At 38.4% G+C, this 22,750-nt stretch overlaps 1 protein-coding gene and 1 long non-coding RNA gene across 2 annotated transcripts in view; one reads left to right on the top strand and one right to left on the bottom strand.

The window, feature by feature from the left end:
• The window catches only part of LOC148056644 (uncharacterized), a 28,779-nt gene that overhangs the window by 3,187 nt on the left and 2,842 nt on the right, over positions 1-22,750 (top strand). The window lies entirely within an intron of this gene.
• CDX4 (caudal type homeobox 4) lies at positions 9,562-17,184 on the bottom strand. The gene is made up of 3 exons (XM_087748735.1): positions 16,752-17,184; positions 11,599-11,744; positions 9,562-9,768 (listed from the first exon to the last, which is right to left on the bottom strand). Exons 1-3 carry the CDS (start codon positions 17,182-17,184, stop codon positions 9,562-9,564), a joined length of 786 nt encoding a protein of 261 aa, XP_087604861.1.

Here is a 22,750-nt window from a genome sequence, read left to right as displayed (position 1 = left end):
GAAAATTTTGGAGGGGTGAAACAAAATGAGAGACGAGCAGTATGTGTACTAGAAAGGGAAATAAAGAAACCGTGTGCTTGTCTGCAAGGATTTACAACTTTAGATACGACAGCGATGAGATGCAGGTGGTAGGGAAAGGCGTGGCAAACAGTGAGAGATCCAGCAGCAGTATTATGCATGTTTAATTGAAAAGCCTATATTGTAATGCAACTTTGTGTTCTAATTTAATAAATAAGCTAATGTTACAGACATTTAAATGGACATTGTGGCAGAAGTGAGCATTTGGTGGGATTAAGGCATGGATTCTGTTAGGTGCTCAAACAGGTGGTAAAATAATTTGCTGAATTGAAGTGTAAAATGAGGAAATGTAGAGTTTTGGCACGATATACTGCGTGACCTCTTTATAATGAGTGTCTGAGGTATTAGCAAACCAAGAAAGGAAGTCTCTTTAATTGAAAAAGATACTTTGCTATACAGCTTCATATTTAACATCTTATGCTTTTTAATTAATAGGTTGAAGTCAAAGTTCAGCTGAAGTTTCAGTAGACTTTTGGGGGCGGGGGGGGCTGTCTCCTAGCAGGAATGACAACTACCTGGGGTAAAAATAGACCATTTTAGAAAAACACATTTGGTAACCCATATCTGTATTTGAAGAATGCCTACTTAGTATTGAGTTTCAGATGTAAACACTATAGGGAATTTTTTCAGTATGATTTATCAAACTTTATGACTTCACAGGAAGAAGTATTTAGATGCTTCATTTTCAATATTTTTTTTTTAGGATGCCATTTATTAGATGGAATGATTATGTCATAAAAACTGAATGATTTGTGGAGAGATGATGGTCTCTGGCAGTGTTTATTCACCCAAATCACTTCCTTTCTTGGAATAAAAAGTGTTCTTATATAGAGCATGGAACACGAAAAGAGAGTGCAGGAAAGACAGGAGTTAAAACAAAGCACAGTATTAAATATAAGAACTGTTGAGAGAACATGGAAAGTGAATGTTAATGTGAACCTGAGAGATACTGAGTCGTCTTCCAATATATTTTTTCCTTCTTTGTTCCCTATAATTCTCCACCACACAATCCTTATTCAGAAGGAAGCATATGCAACAAGAGATGTCGTGTTGGCTGTCATCATCCACTCATTTCAGACACTTACGTGTTTCAATAAAGGAAGAGGTTGTTGGATAATAGGCATGTACTCTTGGAGTTTGGAGAACATGTTTTAAGGCTGGTGGACCAACCGTCATGTTTCTTGATCAACATCGGCTCAAGAAGTGGAGGGGATTCAGAACTTCAGGGCCTCACTGGAGATGCGAATGCCTCAGTTTTGATACAGCAGAAGTATTCTCTTTGTCAAAAAGACTGAACAGAATAAACAGTATTGGACCTCACCTGTAAGGTACCCCCTTCCTGAGTCAGTTTAGACAAGCTGAGATGCCTTTTTGAGAGAAAGAGTTCAGAACACAAGCTCTTGAGAATTTTTTGTTGGTGGGGGTTGTTGGAGGTTTTTTGGTGTGGGTTTTTTTTGTTTTTTTTTGTTTTGTTTTGTTTTTGCCTGGTTAGCTTGTTTCTTCAGTTCCTAATGTGAAAAGTTCTGGAAAGATTGAAAGAAACTTGTAGAAGAAATCAACTAGTAGGAGGCGGTTAGTAATGAGGGGTCTCTTGGTACAAATTATTTCCATTGATGTAAAATCATTGCGTGATGTAAAAAGAGCACTTTTCATAAGAATTGTTTCCACGTATGTGACACATGAGCAGCTTTGGAGAACTTACCTTGGTTGGAATCAGGATTAACTTGACATAGGAGCAAGTTAAGCTGTGGTAATGACAGAACATCTGTGTTTATGCTTTGTAGTGTTTCGGTGAACAACCACTTTCTTTCAGTGCTGCTTTCAAACCTGTTTCAGTTAGGCTTTCTGTTTTCTTGGCTGCCCTGCATGTGCTAGGCTGCTGGTGACTTACATTGCCTTCCAAATTGATTTTTGCACTTTCTCTTCTTCCAAGAGAGGAAGATGCAGTAAATGGTCCTATCTGAGCACAGAACTCGCATCACATTTGAAGAATTTGCCATGGCAGTAAGCAGTAACTCTGTAGCAGAGTGCATACAGAGCTGCATGAAGACCTAGAAAATGGTCTGCCAGTGTATTAAATATAAAACCGGCAGTCTAGCTGTGCTCCAGCCATCCCTCTGTGGTATGAGGGGCTGGACAGGACTTTTATACATGACTGAACATAAAGGTGTGTTTGGTGCTGGATGTGGATGATGAACTAGATGTCAGGAAGACTGAGGTCAGTGACTGTGTAGAGGTTTATGCCAAAAAAACAGAGTCTGTTTTGTTTTGCTGGAGGCTGAGAGCCCTTAAAAGCCAAACTGAATACTGTACGATAGTGTCACGTTGTCAGGCAGCTTTCTGCCCCATAGAGCCTTCAGGCTGCCAGCTGCCCTGGGAGTATGTGCTCTTGTTCTTACCTTCAGTACAAAGAATCACTACTGAATGCCTGCCCAGTGGCAGTGGTGTATTTGTCCAGAACACTTCTATCTAGGTACTTGTAATCAAGTTCTGAATTGTTTTCTTCTATATTTCAGCTTTTCCTTGCATACCCAGTTTTAAAAATGTCCTCTTTCGTATCCAGCTGCTTCTAACTCCTCTGCCAGTGCACAGCATATAAGCCTCACTATAAACCACAATTTTTCTGGGTCGCCCTTTTACTTCAGAGCTAAGGCAGGTTTATTGCTGAATGTAGCGATGCATGCTTAACCGCTGAGTTTTTTAACACGGAAATGAGTTTACCAATAACTGAGCTTAGGATGGTTCTAATTACATACTGAATTTTGAGGCATAGAAAGTGACTGCAAGTATGTTTTTATGATCTTTATCATTGAAAACCTCATAACATCTTTCCAGTAACATTTTTAAACAGCTTTTAAACAACATGATAGCTCATATCAGGGTTTCTTTCTATTTATCGATTCTGAGCCTTGTTGCAGGAGGGATATGATTCCGTGACTTTCACTAATGCAATTGGGAGACCTGTGCTTCTGAACTGATGAAGCAATACTCGTGTTGATGAAACATCTCTGCAGTACTGGAAAGCTCTGCCCAGAGCTCCATGAAAATGTTTTTAGCCATTTTGGAATTCCAAAATACTGCTGAATTATTATTTTTCCACTAATACGAGCTTGAGAAATGAATCTGATTGGAGTTATTCCATGAAAAACAGATAAGGGTTTAGTGGGGACTGTTCCCTTTAATAGCATCTGATGCATAATGAAATTTGTGAGGCCTGCATGGCTGTGTCACTCAGGTTGGAATTGTGTCAAACACTGAAAATTCAAGACACTTTTGTGAGGTATATGTCTGAATTTGTTTTTGTCCTTGTCATCCTCGCTCTGTTCTTGTTGCCTCTTAGTTCAGCCATACAGTGAGATGGGGAAGATGCATTTGTTGCTGCTGTGGTTACTGTAGACAGCCTCGTTAGATGCTGCGGTGTTTGGCTTTCAGAGCTAGAGCTATCGGGTGGCAGCAGGCCAAATGCATGCTGCTAAAATCGTGCGTGTTCTTGCCAATGTCTTGAGGCAGAACTGTGCCTCATTCAGAGAAAGTTGCACTGGCTGCCTGAAAACTAGTGGTGATGAGGGGTTTCAGAGAGGAATCCTGCAACCTGTAGAAAACACCCATGTGAAATGTTGAGTTTTTTACTGGCCTGCTGTTCTGTATCCCGTCTCTTTTTGAGATATCCACAGGCAGTGTTCTAAGTTTTCACTAATTTTAGTGTTTCATATTTTATTTGCTTTTGATATCTAGGGCGATAGGAAGAATATCAGGCTCTAGGGAGTTTCAGTTAATGGATGTGGTGGGTTGACCCTGGCTGGACGCCAGGTGCCCACTCCCCTTCCTCAGCTGGACAAGGGAGAGGAAATATAACGAAAGGCTCGTGGGGTGAGATAAGGGCAGTTTAATGAAAGCAGAAGCAAAGGCCGTGCATAGAAGAGCAAAAGGAAAACAAAAAAGATTTTATTCTCTGCTTCCCATCAGCGGCGATGTCCAGCCACTCCCCAGGAAGCAGGGCCCCAGCACGCATTGCGGTTGCTCCAGAGGACAAATGCCGTAAAACCACCAATGTCCGTCTCCCCCACCGCCTCCTCCTTTCTCCTGGCTTTTATTGCTGAGTGGATGTTGTATGATATGGAATATCCCTTGGTCAGTTGGGGTCAGCTGTCCTGGCCATGTCCCCTCCCAAGACGCAGCCTTGGTGCTGCGCGAGCAGTGTGTTACCAACACCCTTCCAGCACAGCGCTATGAGGGCTGCTATGGGCAAAATTAACTCCGTCTCAGCCAGACCCGATACAATGGATCAAAGTATTAAGTTGATAAGAATTGATAGGTATTTCAAATGTTTTTAACCTCAATTGCACGTGAGAAGCAGCAGCTAATAATGGGTTTCGGATCCATGATTACAACTTGGCCATCTAGCCTTCAGCCCTCTGTTGAGCTGTTCACCTGTGGTAGTGTTTTTCATTCTCAAATTACGAAACCTCTACTCAAACGGCGTGATACCCTATGCTGCAAGTAATTTCAGTGGGATCATTAGTGTTTAGCACATCCATGGAATAATAAAAATCATTCCTTCAATGCAAATAATATTTTCTTTTAAAAATATTATTAACCACGCATTTTAAGATTGTTTGATAAGTACCTGAGGCTTTTTTGAAATAACTCCCAAAATGTTAGCATTACCTTCTAGTTTCCTCTTTGGGAAATAAAAGCATAACTTTTGACTGGGAACTGTAACCAGTGTATAGGTGACCCTGTTTAATGCTGTGGAATTTATTATGAGAAAAAGACCCTGGTAACTTCTGTTGTTTGTTGTGTTTAGCAGAATTCTTTTTCCCTTTCCAGGTGCAGCCATCATCTCATTGCAGGTTCACATTCTTCTGTTTAGAAATAGAAATGCGTAACTCATTAGGCAAATCTGGATACGTTCATTTGTTGAAAGAAGGCAAGTGAAGAGTGATACAAGAGGTTCAATGAAACTATTTTTGTGATACAAATATTTTGTAATGTCTAGAAGGTTTTTGGCTTTGTGCAGGGGTATGCAGCTCTGTGCTGCTTATACTGATAATGCCTAATGTAGAGATAGATCAATTGTCAAAAGTAATCTTAGTTTCAAGAGGTCGTGAAGTTTCTGATCCGGGTTTTTATTTGACCTATATTACTACTACAAGCAGCCAATTAGGGGTTTAAGTTATGTTCTCTTCTCTGTAAATTATGATTTTTAAAAAGCTATCTTATAATAGGGTCCTTTCCAATTTCTAGTCTAAACCCTTACTGTAACTACAGATAAATCTGTAATTTTCTTTATTTTCTCCCACAGATCAATATTTAGAAGTTAGTTAATGAAGCCAAATGACTGTGCTGCTACACTGAGTCTCAGCATGAACAGTTTGTGGTAAAGTGTTCCTTCTTGATTAAGTATTTATAGATAGTGGGACTGAGAAATGCAATTGTTCCCAAAGCTTTGGCAGTATTCTCATAAGAATAAAGATGATTCAAATAAATGTCAGAAGGGATTTGCTGGCTGCTGGAATGAGACAGTTGTGTGATGCAGAATTTTCTTTTGATATCAGCATAGCATTAAAGTGGCTCACTACTTTGCAAACTCAAAATACCAATCAAACAGCTGAATTTAAACAGTGTGGTGGTTTTCTATTTACATAAAGTGAAAAAAGACAGGAAACTGAGAGAGCTTGGGGAAAATACCCACTGGGTGAGAAGGATCGTGTTTGATTAATTATTATTTTAATTGCCTAATGGTGCTAAGGGAGAGTCTAATTAAAATCCCTGGAGAAGTCTTCAAAGGAGAAAAGATAAATATTGTAAAATGTTATTTATAGCCTTTAGTATTTCTTCTCACCCACATAAATACAAAAATTAAATACAATGGCTGGATCATATCTTCTGAAGCTTTTCCTTTACACACGCAATGTAGAAGAGTCAAACATAGCTGACCAGAAAATAATAGCGATGTAGGGACTTTGTAACGGCCGTGTTGCCTCCGCCCACCTGCGTATCCTGATCCTTGTGTTCCCATGCTGATCTTGGCAGAACTTGAATATAGGGTGGACTCCTGTCAGGCTGTCATGTAGTCTTTAATGGGCCATTAAAATGTGCCAGCATGTAGTTCTGAATTGTATTTTGATTTGGGATAATGTTTTCTGGCAAAAAAAAAAAATGGCTTAGGCCACAGTCAGGTACGTTGTCCGAACCCTGTCAGAGACAGACTAAGAGTTTTCTTCTTTCAGCTGCTTGCCATTTTCCCCTCTTTATGGCTTCCCATCCTCCTGATCGGGTAATGACTGCATATTTTATCACTCTGTAATCCAGTTCCAGGTTAGTCTAAAAGGATTTAGTAATGCTTTTTTCCCTTGGATTATTTTGAGAAGCAGCTGTGGCACTACACTTAGATTTAAAGGGACATTATGATCTAGATGGAGGGTAGCTATGCAAAGTGCAAGATAGGGGGAATAACTTCTTACTTGACTTAGCCGTAGCCAGAGAAGATAATCTGATGTAGTTTTTAGGCTTAGAGATCATTATCTAGTGCGTGAAAGAGACTGTCTCCCCCAAATACTTATTAATATATGCTTTGAATACATTTAAAATAGACCTGATGGAAAAAATTCAGGGTGAAGATCATGAAAAAGGAAAACACGTTTTATTGACAAGACTGATTTTAAACATCTCATAGGAGGCGCTTTGTATCCCATTCAAACTGCCATTTGACATCTAAAACAGTCTAATTTAAAACGTTTGCTTTATGAACAGTGGTTGTTCTGAACTACAGTCAATGGCTTCAGTGGCTCTTCTGCCCAGTTTGTCAGAACAGCATGGTGTTTCCCGACTGCCTGGCAATTAAAAGACATAGACTGGAGCTTGTTTAGAAACTGCAAGATGATAATTTTCAATATGTTGAATGTGAACCTGGTAGATAACTATGTAAGTTTTTTATTTCAATTTTGACATAAATTAGAAGGAAAGAGAAATTTCAAGTTAAACCATACGTTTCTGGTATACAAGTATAATGAATGATGTGTTGCATGTTTATAGCTCTTTACTTGCCATTCTGCCTTGTTGATTTGAAAAGTGATCACAAAAAAAAAAAATCCAGAAACTAGGAAAAAGGTTTTCTCTCACTCTCCATTTCTCTGTCACTGATACCTTCACAAAAGCTGTCGCCTGCTCTTCTATAGAGGTAGGCCTTCTAGAGGTAGGTCTCTTGATGATTTGAGATTTGGGTAGCAAGGTAAAGCTCCTCTTCCCTTTTTTTCTTGTACGTCTAAAGTATTAACATCTTCTTTCTTCATGAATTTTTTTGGAAATTATTTTATCTTCTGCATCCTTCATGTACAAAAGGACAACACCGGTGGAGAGGCTGGTGGCACTGGGAAAACCTCCTCTCCCAAATCTGTTATAGAGCAAATATATGGATTTCTTGGAATGAAAAGCAGAGCAGCATGTATGTGTCCCGCTGTCTGCTAGCATGTATACTTCTGTTAATATCAGCAGAAGTAGATCTGTTTGTGTGCATGTTCTGTAACATGCTGCTCTGTCTTCTAACACGTCCGTGCAACCACATAACACTACTGTATCAGTGAGCAGTTATAGAAGATCCCGAATTGAAGCCATGCAGATGTTGTCTCAATTTCTCATAGGGCTGAGTTTTATAAATATTTACATACACAAGATTTTCTGTTTGCAGTTTGTTTGCATTAAGATATGCCCATCTATTTTAACCATATGAATAAGAGCTTATGGGCAATATATTGGAGAACCACCCACAAAATGCTTACAATCAGTAAGATCTTATCCTGTGTTACAGATTTTCTTCCTAGTTTAGCTTGAGACATTTATGTCTACTATTTTATAATTTAGTATTTATTTTTGAAGAGTGTTATTCTTGTAACTCCTAATAGAACTACTTTCATGGAGTTACTCTAACAGTTATTTTTAAGTGATTGGAAAACAGTGAGGCACATCTTCAAATTTAAGTTATCTAATTTATTGAATCTAGATAATTAATGCTTTGACAAGTTCTGTCCATGTTGCTCAGTGCATTATCGATGCTCGCTGACACTAAGAAAAGCAGAATTTGGTCTGCGGTTTCTGAGACCAGGAGTTTGATGTTGTTGAAATAAGTGATGCGTGACTTTTCATATGCCAGATAATGGTGTTTTCTGTTTGTTTTCTTCTGTTTTCCTGCTTTATTACCTTTGCTTCTGATGACATTTTCAGTAAAATTAAATTTTTCCAATAGAGCACTTACTTATATGCTATCAAAAAGTTCATATTATGAAATTCCAACGAATCACACTACTGAAGGGTTTGGGGATTTTTTTAGTGCTTTGGGCTCGCTTTCTACTTTTTCCAGACTTACCAGTTTTTGTCTGCATACCATTGCTACCTTCTCCCCTGCCAACATGGACCAATAATTAAAGCTAACCACACTGTGAGCATGTTTATCCTTCATCTGTGCTCTTTCCGGGGTGCACGTGGAGTGAACGCTGCTTTTGTTACATGCTTACTGTGACTTCGTGAATGCTAAGCTGCTTGATGACAGCTTCAAAATACAGTGCCAGCTACTTTGGGATATTTCTTGCCTTTAGCCCGAAATAAGTGTCATGTATAAAATCAGTGGCCCCAGACTGCTACCATTTCACTTAAAAGGTTTAGGGACATTAAACAAATTCTTTATTTGCTCTTTGGTGGTTTGCTAGTAGTAATAGTTCTTTTTCCATTACGTTTGTGCTCATATTTTTGAGCAATAATATGTGCATTCATTGAAGATTGAAGCACTACTTGTATCTTTCAAACTGTTTGGCATTTACTAATGTGCGTGACAAATTGCTGCATTTCTTACAATTGAACAAATCTTGGCAATGTATCTAACTATTGCGTAGGATATTGGCATGCTTGAATTACATAGGGCAAAGAAGATTTGTTTTCTTTAATTAAATGCAATATGTTGGTATAGCAACATTATTATGTTTCTTGAGTGTTTGAAAGTGTTTTAAATGTTTTTGTTGTTTCCAAAAAGTAGCATTCTTTTCAGTACAGTTAAGCGTGAATATTTATTACCATCTACGGTTTACTCTAATTATATAAAATGTAATGAACCAAATACACCCAGCATCTTATATTTTATGCAATAGTACTCTATAATCAGTTCCCTTAGTTTCCTGTGTATATATATGATTAGACTAGGACTACGTTTACTTGAATCGTCAGTTGTATCATTCTTTGTGTCAGTGTCTGAACTAAATTACCTCCTACTCAAAGATTTTGAGTGATGAATCTTAGCAGCGCAAGTTCCCTGAGATTTCTGCAGTAATTAAAATATTTTTATAATAGTCCCAGATCCGGTACTTAGAAATGAGCACTCCGAAGACAGTTAAATGAGAATGGTCCTTTGCAAAATTGAGTTTTCAAAGGGGTGGGGGGTGGCACAGAAATCCATTCTTGCTCTTCCTTTTTTTTCTTTTTTTTTTCCTCTATTCATTCTGAAACTATGACTTGATGAATGTCATTAGACTGTAATCCATTTATCCCGTGTGGTGGTGGGAACAGAGAACTAGATATTTCGTTTGGACTGAGTGAACCAGAGTCACTCTGAACTGAGCCCCCGCTGCCATCAAACTGAGATATTTTCTTCTTGATCATTTTTCTTTCTTTGGCTCGGCGATTCTGGAACCAGATTTTCACCTGTGGTGTTGCAAATGATATCTGATTAATTCAAAGTAGTGGTCACCTTTTTTACAGTAATAGTTGTATCATTGCTTTATATTAAAAATATTATTTTCCAAATAGTTATGATTTTATTACTTTACTGGTAATGGCAGTAAGAAGCATTTAGCTTTGTCGTAAGTCCTGTAGAAATGCAGATAGATTATGTATTTTGTCTACATTATACTTGAAGGAAATTTAGCAGTCAAGAATTGGAGGGCTTTAAGAGCACCAGCTATGTAGAAGGAAACTACTGATTTTATGCGGTATCACTGGTTACTCCAGGCATGTCTGTGTTCTAAATCAGCCAGCTTGCATAACATTAAAGCAGAGGTTTTGAATCTTTTATAATTGTAGTTCTCTGAAAATTTGTGATGGAGCTACATCCTGCTGTATAACAAATCAGTCCATCAATGGTGGGCTTGTTTTGTGTAGTTACTTTCTGGGGCTAGTTAGAGTCTGCGGAGTGTAATCCATGTACTGTTTAGGTCTGAGATTGAACATCAATGCATCCAGTGCTTGATCCTAAGATATCATTGCTTATCCATGTATCCTTACACTTCCAGCCTCAATTGGTCCCTCTCTATTCCATGTTCTTGCACAGACTGAATGCAGAAGCAGAGGAGGCCGCTGAAGGAGGAGAATATTTTAGAGAACTGAATGTGTATATTCAGAAAGAACAAAAGTTTGTAAAATTCTGAAAAGAAAGATCTCTTGTTTAAATTTACCTGGGGGCAAAAAATCTGGTTGCTAAGATATGAGATGCCTTATTCAGTTTCGCCAAATCTTCCCTTATCCTCCAACTGTAGCAGAACCATTGAAATTCTGTCGTATAAGGGGTGTTGGATTCAACAGTTACTATATTTGCAGACTGCAGAGCTGTGCTTCGGAAGTGTGCTCTCCAGCACAGTGATTTTAGGAAATTCTTTATCCTGAATTCCTCTAGTCTTTGTATGAACACAGCTAAGATACCTGGGCCCCTGCTCTGGGGACTATCTTTATTCTGGACAGAGCTTAAATATGTACTTGATATGAATGAATGCAGAGCTGCTTTCCAAAGACGCAATGGATCTAAGTATGCACTTGAAAATTTCCTGAATTGGCTACTTATATGTGTGTAATAGGCATAAAAATTTGGCACCAAATTTTATCGCCTAAAGGATCCTGTATATAGTGGGTGCTACAGGTGAAGCACCTGTGAACATAATAGCAAAAAGAAATCCTGACTTGAAAATCAAAGGCTGTAAAAACTCCTTAAAATGTTCTGAAATCTAACTGACTGAGGAAGAATGTGGCCTGTGGAAATAGTGGCAATAAATTTGTAACAAAAAATATGTAGATATCTCGTGTGATGGCTCTTTGAATGCTGAGTTTTTATTTTCCTGGCTTACAGCTGAAATGTATCCAATGCTTTGGATTTTTTTCTAGCTGCCATTTTGTGTGATTGCAAGAAGAAATAAAACGGTGAATGTCACAACTATTGAGAACATAGCTAAGATAATGTTAAGCTGAAGTGTTTAAATTCTAGCTGCCTAGCAAGCTGTTATACACGTGAGAATAAGTACTTTTTCTAGTATAAATGAATTCCTAATGTTTAGTTACCCATAATTGGAGGTTTCTGTCAAATTAGCCCATTTATTAATTTGTATTTGCATAGTGTATTCTCTGTGCGTTAAATATACTCACGAACTTTGTCATGGTTGCATTTGCACTACTTTTGGATACAGAACGTGAATGTTGCTCATGTCCTCTGGCAGTAACAGTGTCTGGTGAGTGGGTGCGTACGAATGATGGATGGTCTCTGTGTACCTGTCTTTCAGATAGTCCCAGGTTTGCTGCAAGTTCTGACTTTCTCCTTATTGTAATATATCTGTTGCAGTGAAATTCCTTCTCTAATTCTAGTCTCTGATGATCTGTGTAAACAACTCGGTACTTTTCTTTTGTTCTTGTTTTACCTGTTTAAGAAAGAAATATTATTAATATGTTGAATTTGATTTTCTATAGCATCTTTCTTTCACACATCTCAAACATTTTTCAGACATTCATTAAACTACAGAGCACATGCATGGGATTTTCTGTGTTGCAGAGAAGGAATATGAGATGCAGAGTGAACGAGTGAGTGAGTATTGGTTATCATAACTGTCTTTCCCTCTTTATCTCCCTCTCTCTGTAAACATACATTTAAATGTAAAGCTCAAGTAAAAAACACCCTGAAGCATCTTAAATAATTCATAGCAGTACATAATTGGTGCTGGCTATATTTGATCTCAAAGGGGTTTCATTTCAGTGCTCCTTGAAGTGACTTCCGTGTATGTGCAGGCATAAATACACAGGATTTCAAGACTGAAGTTGAGTCACAATTTGTTTAGTTGTACCGTGTCCTAATTTTTTATTTGAGGTTTTTAAAGATCACCTCTCTAACACAAAGAAATGTCCTACTAGAAATGCTTTCGCCCTCTTCTGTGGCCATAAGACATGCTTATAAGTGCAATAAAAATTTGAATTTACTTTTTCAGAAAGGTCCAGTCTCGCAGGATGCTGAGTGCCTGTAGAACTATTGCTGGGGGTACTCTGTGTGCTGAGCTTCCCTTCTGAGTTGAAGGCACTGGGCAATTTGTAAGACGAGGCAATAAAATACTTGTAAAAGGATTTCAGTATCATCCTCTCTCTAACGTATAAAAAAATATTCTTAGATATATTGGATGAGTACTGTTAAGAGAAGCATTACTTGATGTTTAGAAGATATCTCTCATTTCATAGACTTTTTTAAACAATTCTTCATGTAATAATTATACAGAGAGATCACTTTTCAACTTATTTGTTCTTCTTTGCACTTTCAACAGCCAACTAGATAGTTTTCCTTTTCCTTCTGATCTTCCCAGGTTTTTTTTGATGTGAGTTTTCTGGGACAAACTGTAGGACAAAGACTCCTTTAAAGTGGTTCCCTAAAATCCATTGAGGTGTTAAGATGAAGCACACGCCACACAAAGGAGCGACAAGGAGATCTTATCAAGAACCCCTTTCACATTCAGAAACACAAGCCAATTGGTTTGGAATTTACAAGCCCTAAACAAATGTCAGACTCTTTCATCTTAGCAGAGGAAAAAAGGACAGAAATAGATGAAGGAATATTTTTTTCCTCAGTTCTCTTTAATTTTGGACCAACACTGAGGGATAGACTGCGGTATTCTTATCTGAAGGCTAGAGGTAGACATAGCTTAAGACATTTTGAAATACGCATCATAAAGGATGTTTTCCCAAATCCTGTGCCACTTTGACTTCTAGTGTACAAGGTTTTCCTGCCTAAATTTGCAGGACTAAAACAATCATCAAACTGAGTTTACTTTTTTTCAAGGTACAAATTGTTGGCTTTGAAATATTTGCTCTAAGTGATAGTTATAACGTTAACAACAGTATAGATATTCAGGTTCCTTGTAAACTGAAGGCTTAGAAGGTAATCTTTGAAAACAAGTTAAAATTCAACACGGTTATTCCGGCTTCACTATAATCAGCAAATATAACCATGATTTGAGGGGGTGGAGAAAAGGAGTAGTTTTCCCCATTCCCCTTGGTCATAAAATTCACAGAGCATTTCTTCTGAAGACAATAAAGCTGGGAGAAGGCCTCTTTATTTACTGTGAAAATCATCACCCTTTCCGGCAATATAACTCCTGAAGAAAAGAGGGAGAAGGAAGAGACAAGACTGCATATCAAAGCAAAGAGAAGTGTTGAAAGGGTCTGTTGCCTCAATATGACAGATAGGCCTCAAAACCTCAGACAATGTAGGCCAGTGGAAAATAGATGTCACAACTAGTTTACAAAGCAAAATAAATTAGCATGAGAGCAGAGGCCTGGCCTTTTTTCCTGCTTTTCTATTTTGCTTTCTGGCTGTGTTTCTGCTGTGATGTAATCTGAATTACTTGTACATCACTGCTTGTTTGAACAAAGACATAAGATGTGTTGACTACAGTTAAAAAAAAAAAAAGCTGAGGCTGACCTTGCAAAATATAAAAATAATGTCGTCCTTTCGCTTAGTCCCCTTAAAGTCCGTTCTCTTTCCGAGAAGGGTCACTCCCAGCTGAAGTTTCATATAAGGTTTTAAAAGATATAAAATCTATTTTCTAGGCCCTTGTTTGGATACCTTCTTTTCACTAAGTTTCACGCCTTGAAGGCTTACTCACTTTCATAAAATACACATTTTACACTGTTGATTGCCCAGGTTTTAGAAAGGAATTGCTCTGACGTTCTGCTCTTACATAACTGCAGTTGATAGGGCATTTTGTAATTGATTTTTAGTAAAAACAGGAGCAGACTGTAAGGAATTCTGTAGATGTTCTTTTTCTCGTTTTGATAGCCTGTCTGGAAAGATATCTTTACCAAGCCCACTTTCCATGTTTGTTTTTTAAAATTTCTTATTGCCCCATACGTTGGCAATGTCTGTGTATTTGAAATAAAAAAAGGTTTGGTTCTGAATATACAGTTACGGTCATTTAGTTAGAGGATATATAATTTCAAATCAAATTTTATCTGTTCAAAGGACATAGTACTTCTGCCTTCATGATGTTGTTTCATCCTGAGAATTGACTTGGGCAGGTAAATTTTCATTTCCCTTTTCCTGCAATATAATTTTTTGTATAAAATGCTAAATACAAATATTGAATCACAATGTAGTGCATTTAATAGAGTCTAAATAGAGGGGAAAAAATTCCCATTAACAGCCCCTCCTCAAAAATAATTCCCATTGTCTTTAGGACAGTATTTCAGTAGGCTGCCTCAGTTAATTAGATGTGGTTTGATTTCTGTTCCGCGCTGCTCACGTACATCAATGTGAGTACACGCCACTGTATATATCTGTAAAGTTTAGGGCTGCAATTCTGAAATTTTAGAGCAATGAACTGTATTAAGCAGTGATAATATTGAAGGGGAAGAGCCAGTAGCTACTTCGATAGCATGAATAATATTATGGCAATAAGGAAAAACAGAGAGCAAGTCTGTTTCAGAGTGGTTATAATGGCATCAAGTAAGTTTTTGTACGTTATCTTCTAGAGAAAGCACTGATAAGTTAATATGTAGCTGTTACATGCAGAATTTTAGCCTTGTCATTATTTGTTTGAATTTCCTTTCATTTTTCACAACTTTTTAGGTGTCGGTATTAAAATTTTCCAGTTTTTACAGTTAACATTATTTTAAAAACACCAATGAAAAGCCAAATCTATTAGGTACTTTTCTTGTTTTGCAAAATACCACATTCATGCTTTACTCTCCCAAACCCTTTTTTGAAGCTGGGTTGATGTTTTGAGCGCAATTCTGTGAAGTCCTGAGCTGTTCTTAACACTTCAAAGGACCGGCCTCTAGGAATGTACAGCCTCAGGACATGTACGTATTGACAGGCCCTGATTCACCTGTCCGTTATTGTTCATAAAGTGTTTCGGCATGTGTGTAAATTCTGTGTAAGTGCTTTTCAGACTAGAGATGAATTAAAGCACATAACCGCTTTCCTGAATTGCTTATATATTTTATGAAGTTGAGCAAGCGTGCAAGAAACCTTTCAGGGTCTTCCGTGTCTGTGCAATAAGTGTAAAACTAGGATTTAGATTTTTTTAAGTCTGTTTTATTCTTTAAGAATGCTAACACATTTAAAATTCAGCGGCAACATGACAGAGGCAGGGTCGCCTCATTGACATTCAGTAGTCTCAATTGAATTTGGTCTACACTCAAGTCTTGCATCACTTCTACACCTGGAAATCTCCAATGATGTTAATGAAGTTACTGCTGATTTACATGAGTATACATAAGGGGGGAAAAACAGACTATAAATCTGCTCGGCTTTGAAGACGTTTGTAGAGGCCCCAAGTGGAAGGACAGCATTGTGATATCTTAATGTTCACTAGGCATATTGTATTTAGTAACAGTGGGAAAACAGTGTGTATCTGCTTTATAACTAAGAAACAATTACCAGACTCATTTTGCTCTTGAGTAATAACCGTTTGAACGAGGATTGTGTCTCAAGCGGCAGCGCTGATTTTCTGTGTCTTCTAAGATCGCTCCAATCGTCATTGCTCTTCTTTCTTTAGAGCATTTTCTTTGATGCTCGCTAACACACGCTTACTACTTTTAACCTTAACAATGGATTTAGCAAGCCTTGCTACACCCAATTTACACCTTGGGAATATACACCTAAAGGTTTATCTGGCATGCAGCCTGTGACAAGAACAGGCGCATCGATGAGTGACACTTGCAAGAAAGTGATTTTTAATTGTGTAATTGTGGCAAGCTGCAAAATTCTGGTATGTGAGAAAAATACTGTAAAACAGATTTGAAACTAAATGAAAAGGAAGCTTAACTGTCGAGATATGTGGTCTGCAAACAAAATAGTCTATGCTGATCATTTGAGTCAGGTTACTTCCCTAGGAATACTTCTTCTCACCTAATAAATCTAGGTGGAAAAATAAAAGGCACGTGAACAACAGCAGAAAATTGCATAATCACTACAGTTGGATCAGAGTACAATTTTCTTTAAAAATACTGAAAAGTCTGTAAAGGTTTAAAAAGATGAATGTGATTTTATATTGATATTTACCTTGCGGCACAAAATAATGATGTAGTATTTTTGCCTGTGACTGTTAAATGTTGCTGCATTCATTGTTCCGTAACAGTCTCGAGAGTATCATGTTTTTCATCCAAAATGCTTTACAGAGAGTTACAAGAAAGATTCCTGGACTTGAGTGAGATGCAGCCATATCTAAACACAACAGCCATTCCACTGTAGTAACCCTATAAAGCCTTTATGGGATGAAAGTGAAACTAGTGCAAATTTAGTTAAAACTGCATTAAACAGCAGTAGGTTAAATAAATGTCATAAATGACCCACCAACCTATGTGCTTCAAGTAAAGTTAATTATTTATAAGAGCAGTGATAGCAGAAGATGCTTTCTCAGGTTGAAAGTTGAATATACACTTACCAGTAGTGTTAGCTTGCACCGTTTTCCTCATCCATTCGTAAGAGCTGTGCCTTTGGCTGTTGGGAGAGATTTGCTGTGTATTAATTGTTTCTACAGGAGGTAACCCCCCAGCTCCAGCAGGATGGAGGGAGCTGTAATCAGCAGAACCGTAGGAGACCTGTCCAGGAGACGAGCCATTGATCTGTGCAGCAGCAACCGTGCTGGAAGGTCCTGGGCCGTAAGCGTTCCAGTCCTCCCTCTGTGGGCCATAGTGAGATCCCCAGGTTCCCGCAGGCTGTCCGTGGGTGTCCAGAGTTGGCACATGATGGTATCCCATGTAATCTGGATAGGGCGGAGTAGACACAAAGTTTTGCACTGGCAGGTTGTTGCTGCTGCACCTTGCAGATCCTGGATACATGCTGGTTTCTTTATCCAAGAGAGAGCTCACATACATGATTGTCACAGATTGTAAATGCGTTGTCACAACATCTTGTTCTTCCGTAGTTTCTTTCGCTGCTTAAAAATAATTGTGTTTGGTTTTCTCTAATAATGCCACTCTGCTTGGAATCTTCTACTTCATCCTCTTTTATTATCAACTGTGTTACCAGGTGCTGGTGGTAATGGTTTACCAAGATCTTGTCTGACGTCAGCCTAACTGCCTGCCTCATAATTACATTTACATTCAAATGAAGGGCTGACCAACCCCACCTTTCTGCTAGTTCTGGTGCTTTCTCTTTTAGGGAACTTTTATCTATCCTATTACCCTTCCCTGATATTCAACAGCAATTCCAGTACTGTGAGATGATGCAACAGTTGCTTGTATTTGTAAGTGAGTAGAGAGACCCTTTTTTTAAGAAAAGACAGTGGTAACTATAATAGCAATGTTTGGTGTTCAAATGATTCTTGTCCAAAACCTTTATTTTTATTATGTGTTATCAAGCAACAAGTAAATCTGTTACTCTCTTAATTTCTCAGATACTCCACAAACCCCCTCATTTTTACTTCTTAAATTAAGGGACACGGTCAATTTGAATAATTGTAAGGCAATGACTTCAGAATACAGAGCACCTTGTAAACAGCACATCTGGAATGTAACTGTCTCAAATATTTTCCCCTCATTAGTGATGTTTGTAAGTGGTTTTCCAGCATGGCAGAAATTAAGGCTCTAACTGTAATGCACACGTTCACACTCTCCCCATACAGAGTGATTTAAAGAGATCCCTTCATCTGGTGGCCATTGCAAACTGATAAATTTTAAAAAGCAGACAATAAATCTTCCTAACAGAGATGGTGCCAGAAGTACAAAGAAAATGACTGTAAAAGGTATTGAAAAAAGTCTTTGATTAGGCCCAGTAATATTGTTGGCTTCTGTTTCAAACTGAAGACAACCTTTATCTGCCTGAAAGGCTGGGTTCCTTCCTCTGAAACTGCAGTGTAGTGGTCTGTTTTCAGTGGTGGCAGCTTAGGTAAGTGCAATCAGCAGTGAGAAACAGCTGGGTTATCAAGGTAGTGGATCAGAACTGCCTTGATGCTTTTCTGTAAAGCGCCTGACACATGGGTACTCTATAGGTCAGCGTTCCCACTGAGAAGGATTCTTCTGAGGGTGGTTTTATATGGCGTTACTAAGAGCTTGATATTAACATGGGAGAACTAAACCATACCGTATGACTTGAGAATTGCCTCTCTACGGTTGTCTAGCTGCAATTTGTAGAGTGAATTTGATATATTTTTATCTTGGATGGATTTCTTTGCAATGAGCTATTTGTCAAGGGGTATGCTTGCAAAAGAGGTGCAAATTACAATGAGTTGTTTCCCTTTACAAAGGTGTGGTTTTTCATTCAGTATCCTTTGTATTTTGACACTACTCATATTCACACATCCCTTCTAATTCCAGCACTAAAGGATTCTAAGTGTGTACTTAAAGAGAGGAAAGCTATTCCTCTTCTGGGTGGTTTTTTTTTTTCCTGAGGAAAGAATTTTTACTGGGAAGTGTAGCACAATCTTTATAATTCATTTTGCTATGTATACAGATGTCTTTATTAACACTTGGGATCCTGGGAATGTTGAGGAAAGTTGCATCGTGGGATAGGACATGGAAAAAGTAAGGCCTTCTGTAATTGGCGTACCCTTATAAAAATAGACATTAAAAAAAAAATCAGAAGACTCTTGTTCCCTTCATCTTGAAAGAAAAGGAATTGTAATACAGTTTTTGAAAGCCCACAGACTTTTCAGTACTGATGTGTACTAAAAAGAACAAAGAACTCCCCTAAGCGTCATCCAAATTAAACAAGGTATGTCTCCTGGGCTGGAAGTATCCTTGGCATCTTTGGCCTATTTGTGAGCATTATGCCAGCAATAAAATTCCGATGTATTGCTCAATGTTATGCAGAGCTGTCAGTCGTAGGCAGATCCATAGGGGGGTGAAGTTTTGTTCCCACGGACTGTCTCTGAAATCCATTGACATAGTACAAATGAACATTGGTTGCTTATAGATTTCAGATCAGACGCATTGTTTGACTCCTAAGCACACCATTTTCGCATCTTGTCGAATGACGTCTTATTTCATAGAACGCATTAGATGACGGTAACGTTTTTTTAATCCCTGGTCTTCCTCTCTCTTTATGGGATGCCTCTGCGCATACCCCCCACAATTTCACTATCACCTAATCCTATTTTTTGTATCTCAGAGCTTTATCCTTTATTCTCTGTTCTTCTTTTATCTTTTGTTTATGCTCCTCCTTTCCCTTTCTTGTTTTGCCTGTTCCATTATCTGAATTTTCTTTAGATCTATTTCGATTCTTGCCAGAACATAATTAGATCAAGATACGCCAATGGCGAATTGCTACACTGATTTGATATCGGCTAACAATAGTAAGCTTTGAATAAGGCATTTTGTTTAAAAAGATTTACATAGCAGGATAAGATTGCTGGGTAGGACTGCAGATTTTTAACACTAAAGCGAGAATAAGATAACTAAAATGGCAACATTCAAATGATCTTCTGCAACCTGACTCTTATGCCTTCCATTTTCTGTAACAGAACCGTGTGGATGTGTTAAAAAGGAACCGTACCTTTGCATGTAGTCTAGTAGTTTGAGGTTACCAAAATTTTGGGCTTGATGTTTTTTGAGAGCTAGTTGAGTGTGAATCTGAGCCTGCCTTCCCAAGAGTCATTTCTTGGCCGTGCACGTGTCCTTCCTACTCGGGATCCAGCATGTCAGCAGCTTCAGAGCCACAGAACTGCTGCATCTTCAGTGTATAGTAGTAACTTACACTGTAGTTCCAGGAACGCTTTTAGCGGACATTGCTGTCAAAAAAGAAAAAAACGAGGGGGGGAAAAGTGAACTGCCCTTGCCTTGTCCATATTTGCACTGTGAGGGGATGGCTGGTGGTAGAGGAAGGGCTGTTGTGCTGTCTAGGCCTGTTTAAAGTGCTTGTGGAATTGTCCTGTTACCATGGGCCCTCTCCTGACTTTCTGGGGTGGTGGGAAAGCGAAAGCAGGTCTGAGGTAGTGGGCTGGGCATCCAGAAATCTCATCTGTATGGAGGTCTGTGTTTATGCCGTTTTCTGCAGTGGGCGATAAAGACAGAACAAGAAAGATCTGTGTGGTATTGGCAGCAAGAGTGCTGTGCTCTTTGGCATACTTCAGAGAGACGGATTGCCAGAATAACTGAATTCCAAGGTTATAATTTTCCATTTTTTTCTCCACCTGTTCAATTGCTATGTATGATTTATCCACTTAGCCAGTGTCCACAGGAGTTGCCTCAGCGTTTGACGAAGTGAAGTTGTATGTGCGTAAAATTAAAGGTACTTTGAGATCTTTGGGGAAGAAAATTTTCTAGTTTTCTAACAAGTGGCTGATGAAAATCTAGCAATAATAGCAAGCATGGCGATAACCATTGGAACTATTAAAGTTTTGTTTGTACAGGCAACGTAGATGGCATACTGTGGTGTATGTGCTGTTCTAAAGAGCATTTCCAAACTGGGTAATAATAATATAATCACAAACGTGCAATTAAATGTTTTAATGACAGCTATTAAAACTGCAATTTCAGGGACTACTGGTAGATTAAAACTGGTCTCTACAACAATAACTTATATTAAAGGTGTTTGTACCTGTGATAGTTTTTATTAGGAACCCATACTCATAAAGTTACTCTTCCTTTTATATGGAGGTAAGAAGAAACACATCTGTCTATCTTTGAAGCTTGAAATGTATATGAAATTTATCTGGGGTTTTGTTTCTGAGGTGAAAAAAGCAGGTGAGCTTAGCGTGTCCCATCCTGGCTAAGGTGACAGGAATAGATGTTTGTTTTCTTGCCTCTGGATGACCACTCTAATAACACATCAGAAACATCAGGCTTAGCAGTGCTTCTTGCTTGTACCTTTATAACTGCATGCTTGGAATGTCAATGGAATGGCTAGCTAAGGGCTTTGTTAGTGAACTACGTATTGCTGATAGTTTTAATGCAGTATTTTGGAGGTGTTATTGAGCCTTTATTCCAGCTGGGCTTTGCACGCACACCCATTTCTCCTAAAATTAGTAGTCAGCTGTATAAATCTTGAGGAAAGGTCAGTCAGTACATGGCATGCTGGAAATAATTTAAAATCTGCTACAAAATCAATACTGACAGTAATAAGAGTATGTCTTGCTGCTCAACAAGCAGACTTAATACGGCAGGAGTTACAGAGCCTGCATGTGAACTCCAGGTTAAATTGATTCTTTTTCACAGAGCCGTGAAAATGAACCGCAAATCCTCTATTGATATTTATTTGGTTTCCTTCCCGAGTCGTGTAGCGTAGGGCTCCCACTTACTGGAACTAATTCATGCTGACCAGAGTATAGCTAGATGGGATCGTTGGGTGCTCGCTATTGAGTCCTTGAGACGTTCCTTGGTGTGGTCTTTCATGAGGTAACAAAGGAATTGATTGCCTTTACTGTTTGCATGGTTTATATTCCTGGCAGACTGGCATTTCTTTTGCACAAATTTAACTCTTCTTTCACACTCCCCGGTAAGAGAGATTACTGTCTACATAAAGCCTGTCCTGAGAGTGACTATATTTTATTGTGGCTCAGAAGACCAAGAGCACGCAGGGTGTATCTTAATTAAGCCTTTCCATTTATTGTGATATCTCATAGAACAGTTTATTACAAAATGTCCAAGAAAGTATTTGTGCTCTTTGAGTATGAAAACAGCTGGAGAACATTTTAATCATAAAACCTGTGCCTATTCTTTTACATAGTGAGGTTTGCACAATAGCGTGTCCGACGAGTAACAGCCAGTGCCGCTCCAAAATGCGACTGGCTGTGTAAGTCATTCGCAAGGATGCGTCATTTCAGCATACCCTCTGGGTGTAAAAGCTTGGCTTGGAGTAAGCCTGTAATGCACCCGCAAACCAAATAAGGGTGCTAAAGTAGGAATATGCTTTTTAATTTTTATGTTAACATCCAGAATGAATATATTTTTGAATCTGCTCCTTGGGTAGCAGCTAGCACATACCTGATGCTCTCATATGTACGTTAATGATCGCATAACCCCTAAGCAGTTGCAGATACTGCATATTTGAATTTTTTTGTTTTAGAAATGTCATTTTGATTTGCATATCTTGCTTAGTTGCATGAAGTTTTTGCAGAAGGTCCTGTTTGCTATGTTCTTCTTGATCTTTTTGTACCGTATAGATCACAATTCTCACTGAGTAACGGGGTTTAAAGGTTAGTGAATTCCTCTGAAAACTGGACATACCTTGATCGTTCCTTTAATCACAATTAGGATTAAGGGCTTAAATATTCTTGTGATGTAGTCTAAGGTATGCTTTTCTTCTTCAGGGCACTTTGCTAACAACCAATCAATCTTCACCGCAACTCTGCTTTGGTGTCCCTAGTTTTTAGATGTGATAAAAGTGATAGGTTATATGATATACCCAAAGTCAGGAAGACAGTAAGTATTATTCTGAGGACTGGCACCAGTATTTCATGACTCACATTTCATGTTGGACCAAAATACTTTCGGTTGATTTGGC

The sequence above is a fragment of the Nipponia nippon genome, unplaced genomic scaffold (genome assembly GCF_047370975.1).
Source record: "Nipponia nippon isolate SJK-2023a ecotype South Korea unplaced genomic scaffold, ASM4737097v1 scaffold_12, whole genome shotgun sequence".
Classification (NCBI taxonomy): domain Eukaryota; kingdom Metazoa; phylum Chordata; class Aves; order Pelecaniformes; family Threskiornithidae; genus Nipponia; species Nipponia nippon.
Note: the sequence above shows the minus strand (reverse complement) of the source record. Positions and strands in the feature narration are given on the sequence as shown.

Bases quoted from the DNA above. Each gene is read 5' to 3' on its own strand.
- CDX4 (XM_087748735.1), bottom strand. From the start codon at position 17,184: ATGTATGTGAGCTCTCTCTTGGATAAAGAAACCAGCATGTATCCAGGA. The intron at 11,745-16,751 runs GTAAGTGTATAT...TTTCTTAAACAG, and splicing joins GGTGCAAGCTAACACTACTG to GTAAAACAAGAACAAAAGAA. The intron at 9,769-11,598 runs GTACACAGAGAC...GCAACACCACAG, and splicing joins TGGGACTATCTGAAAGACAG to GTGAAAATCTGGTTCCAGAA.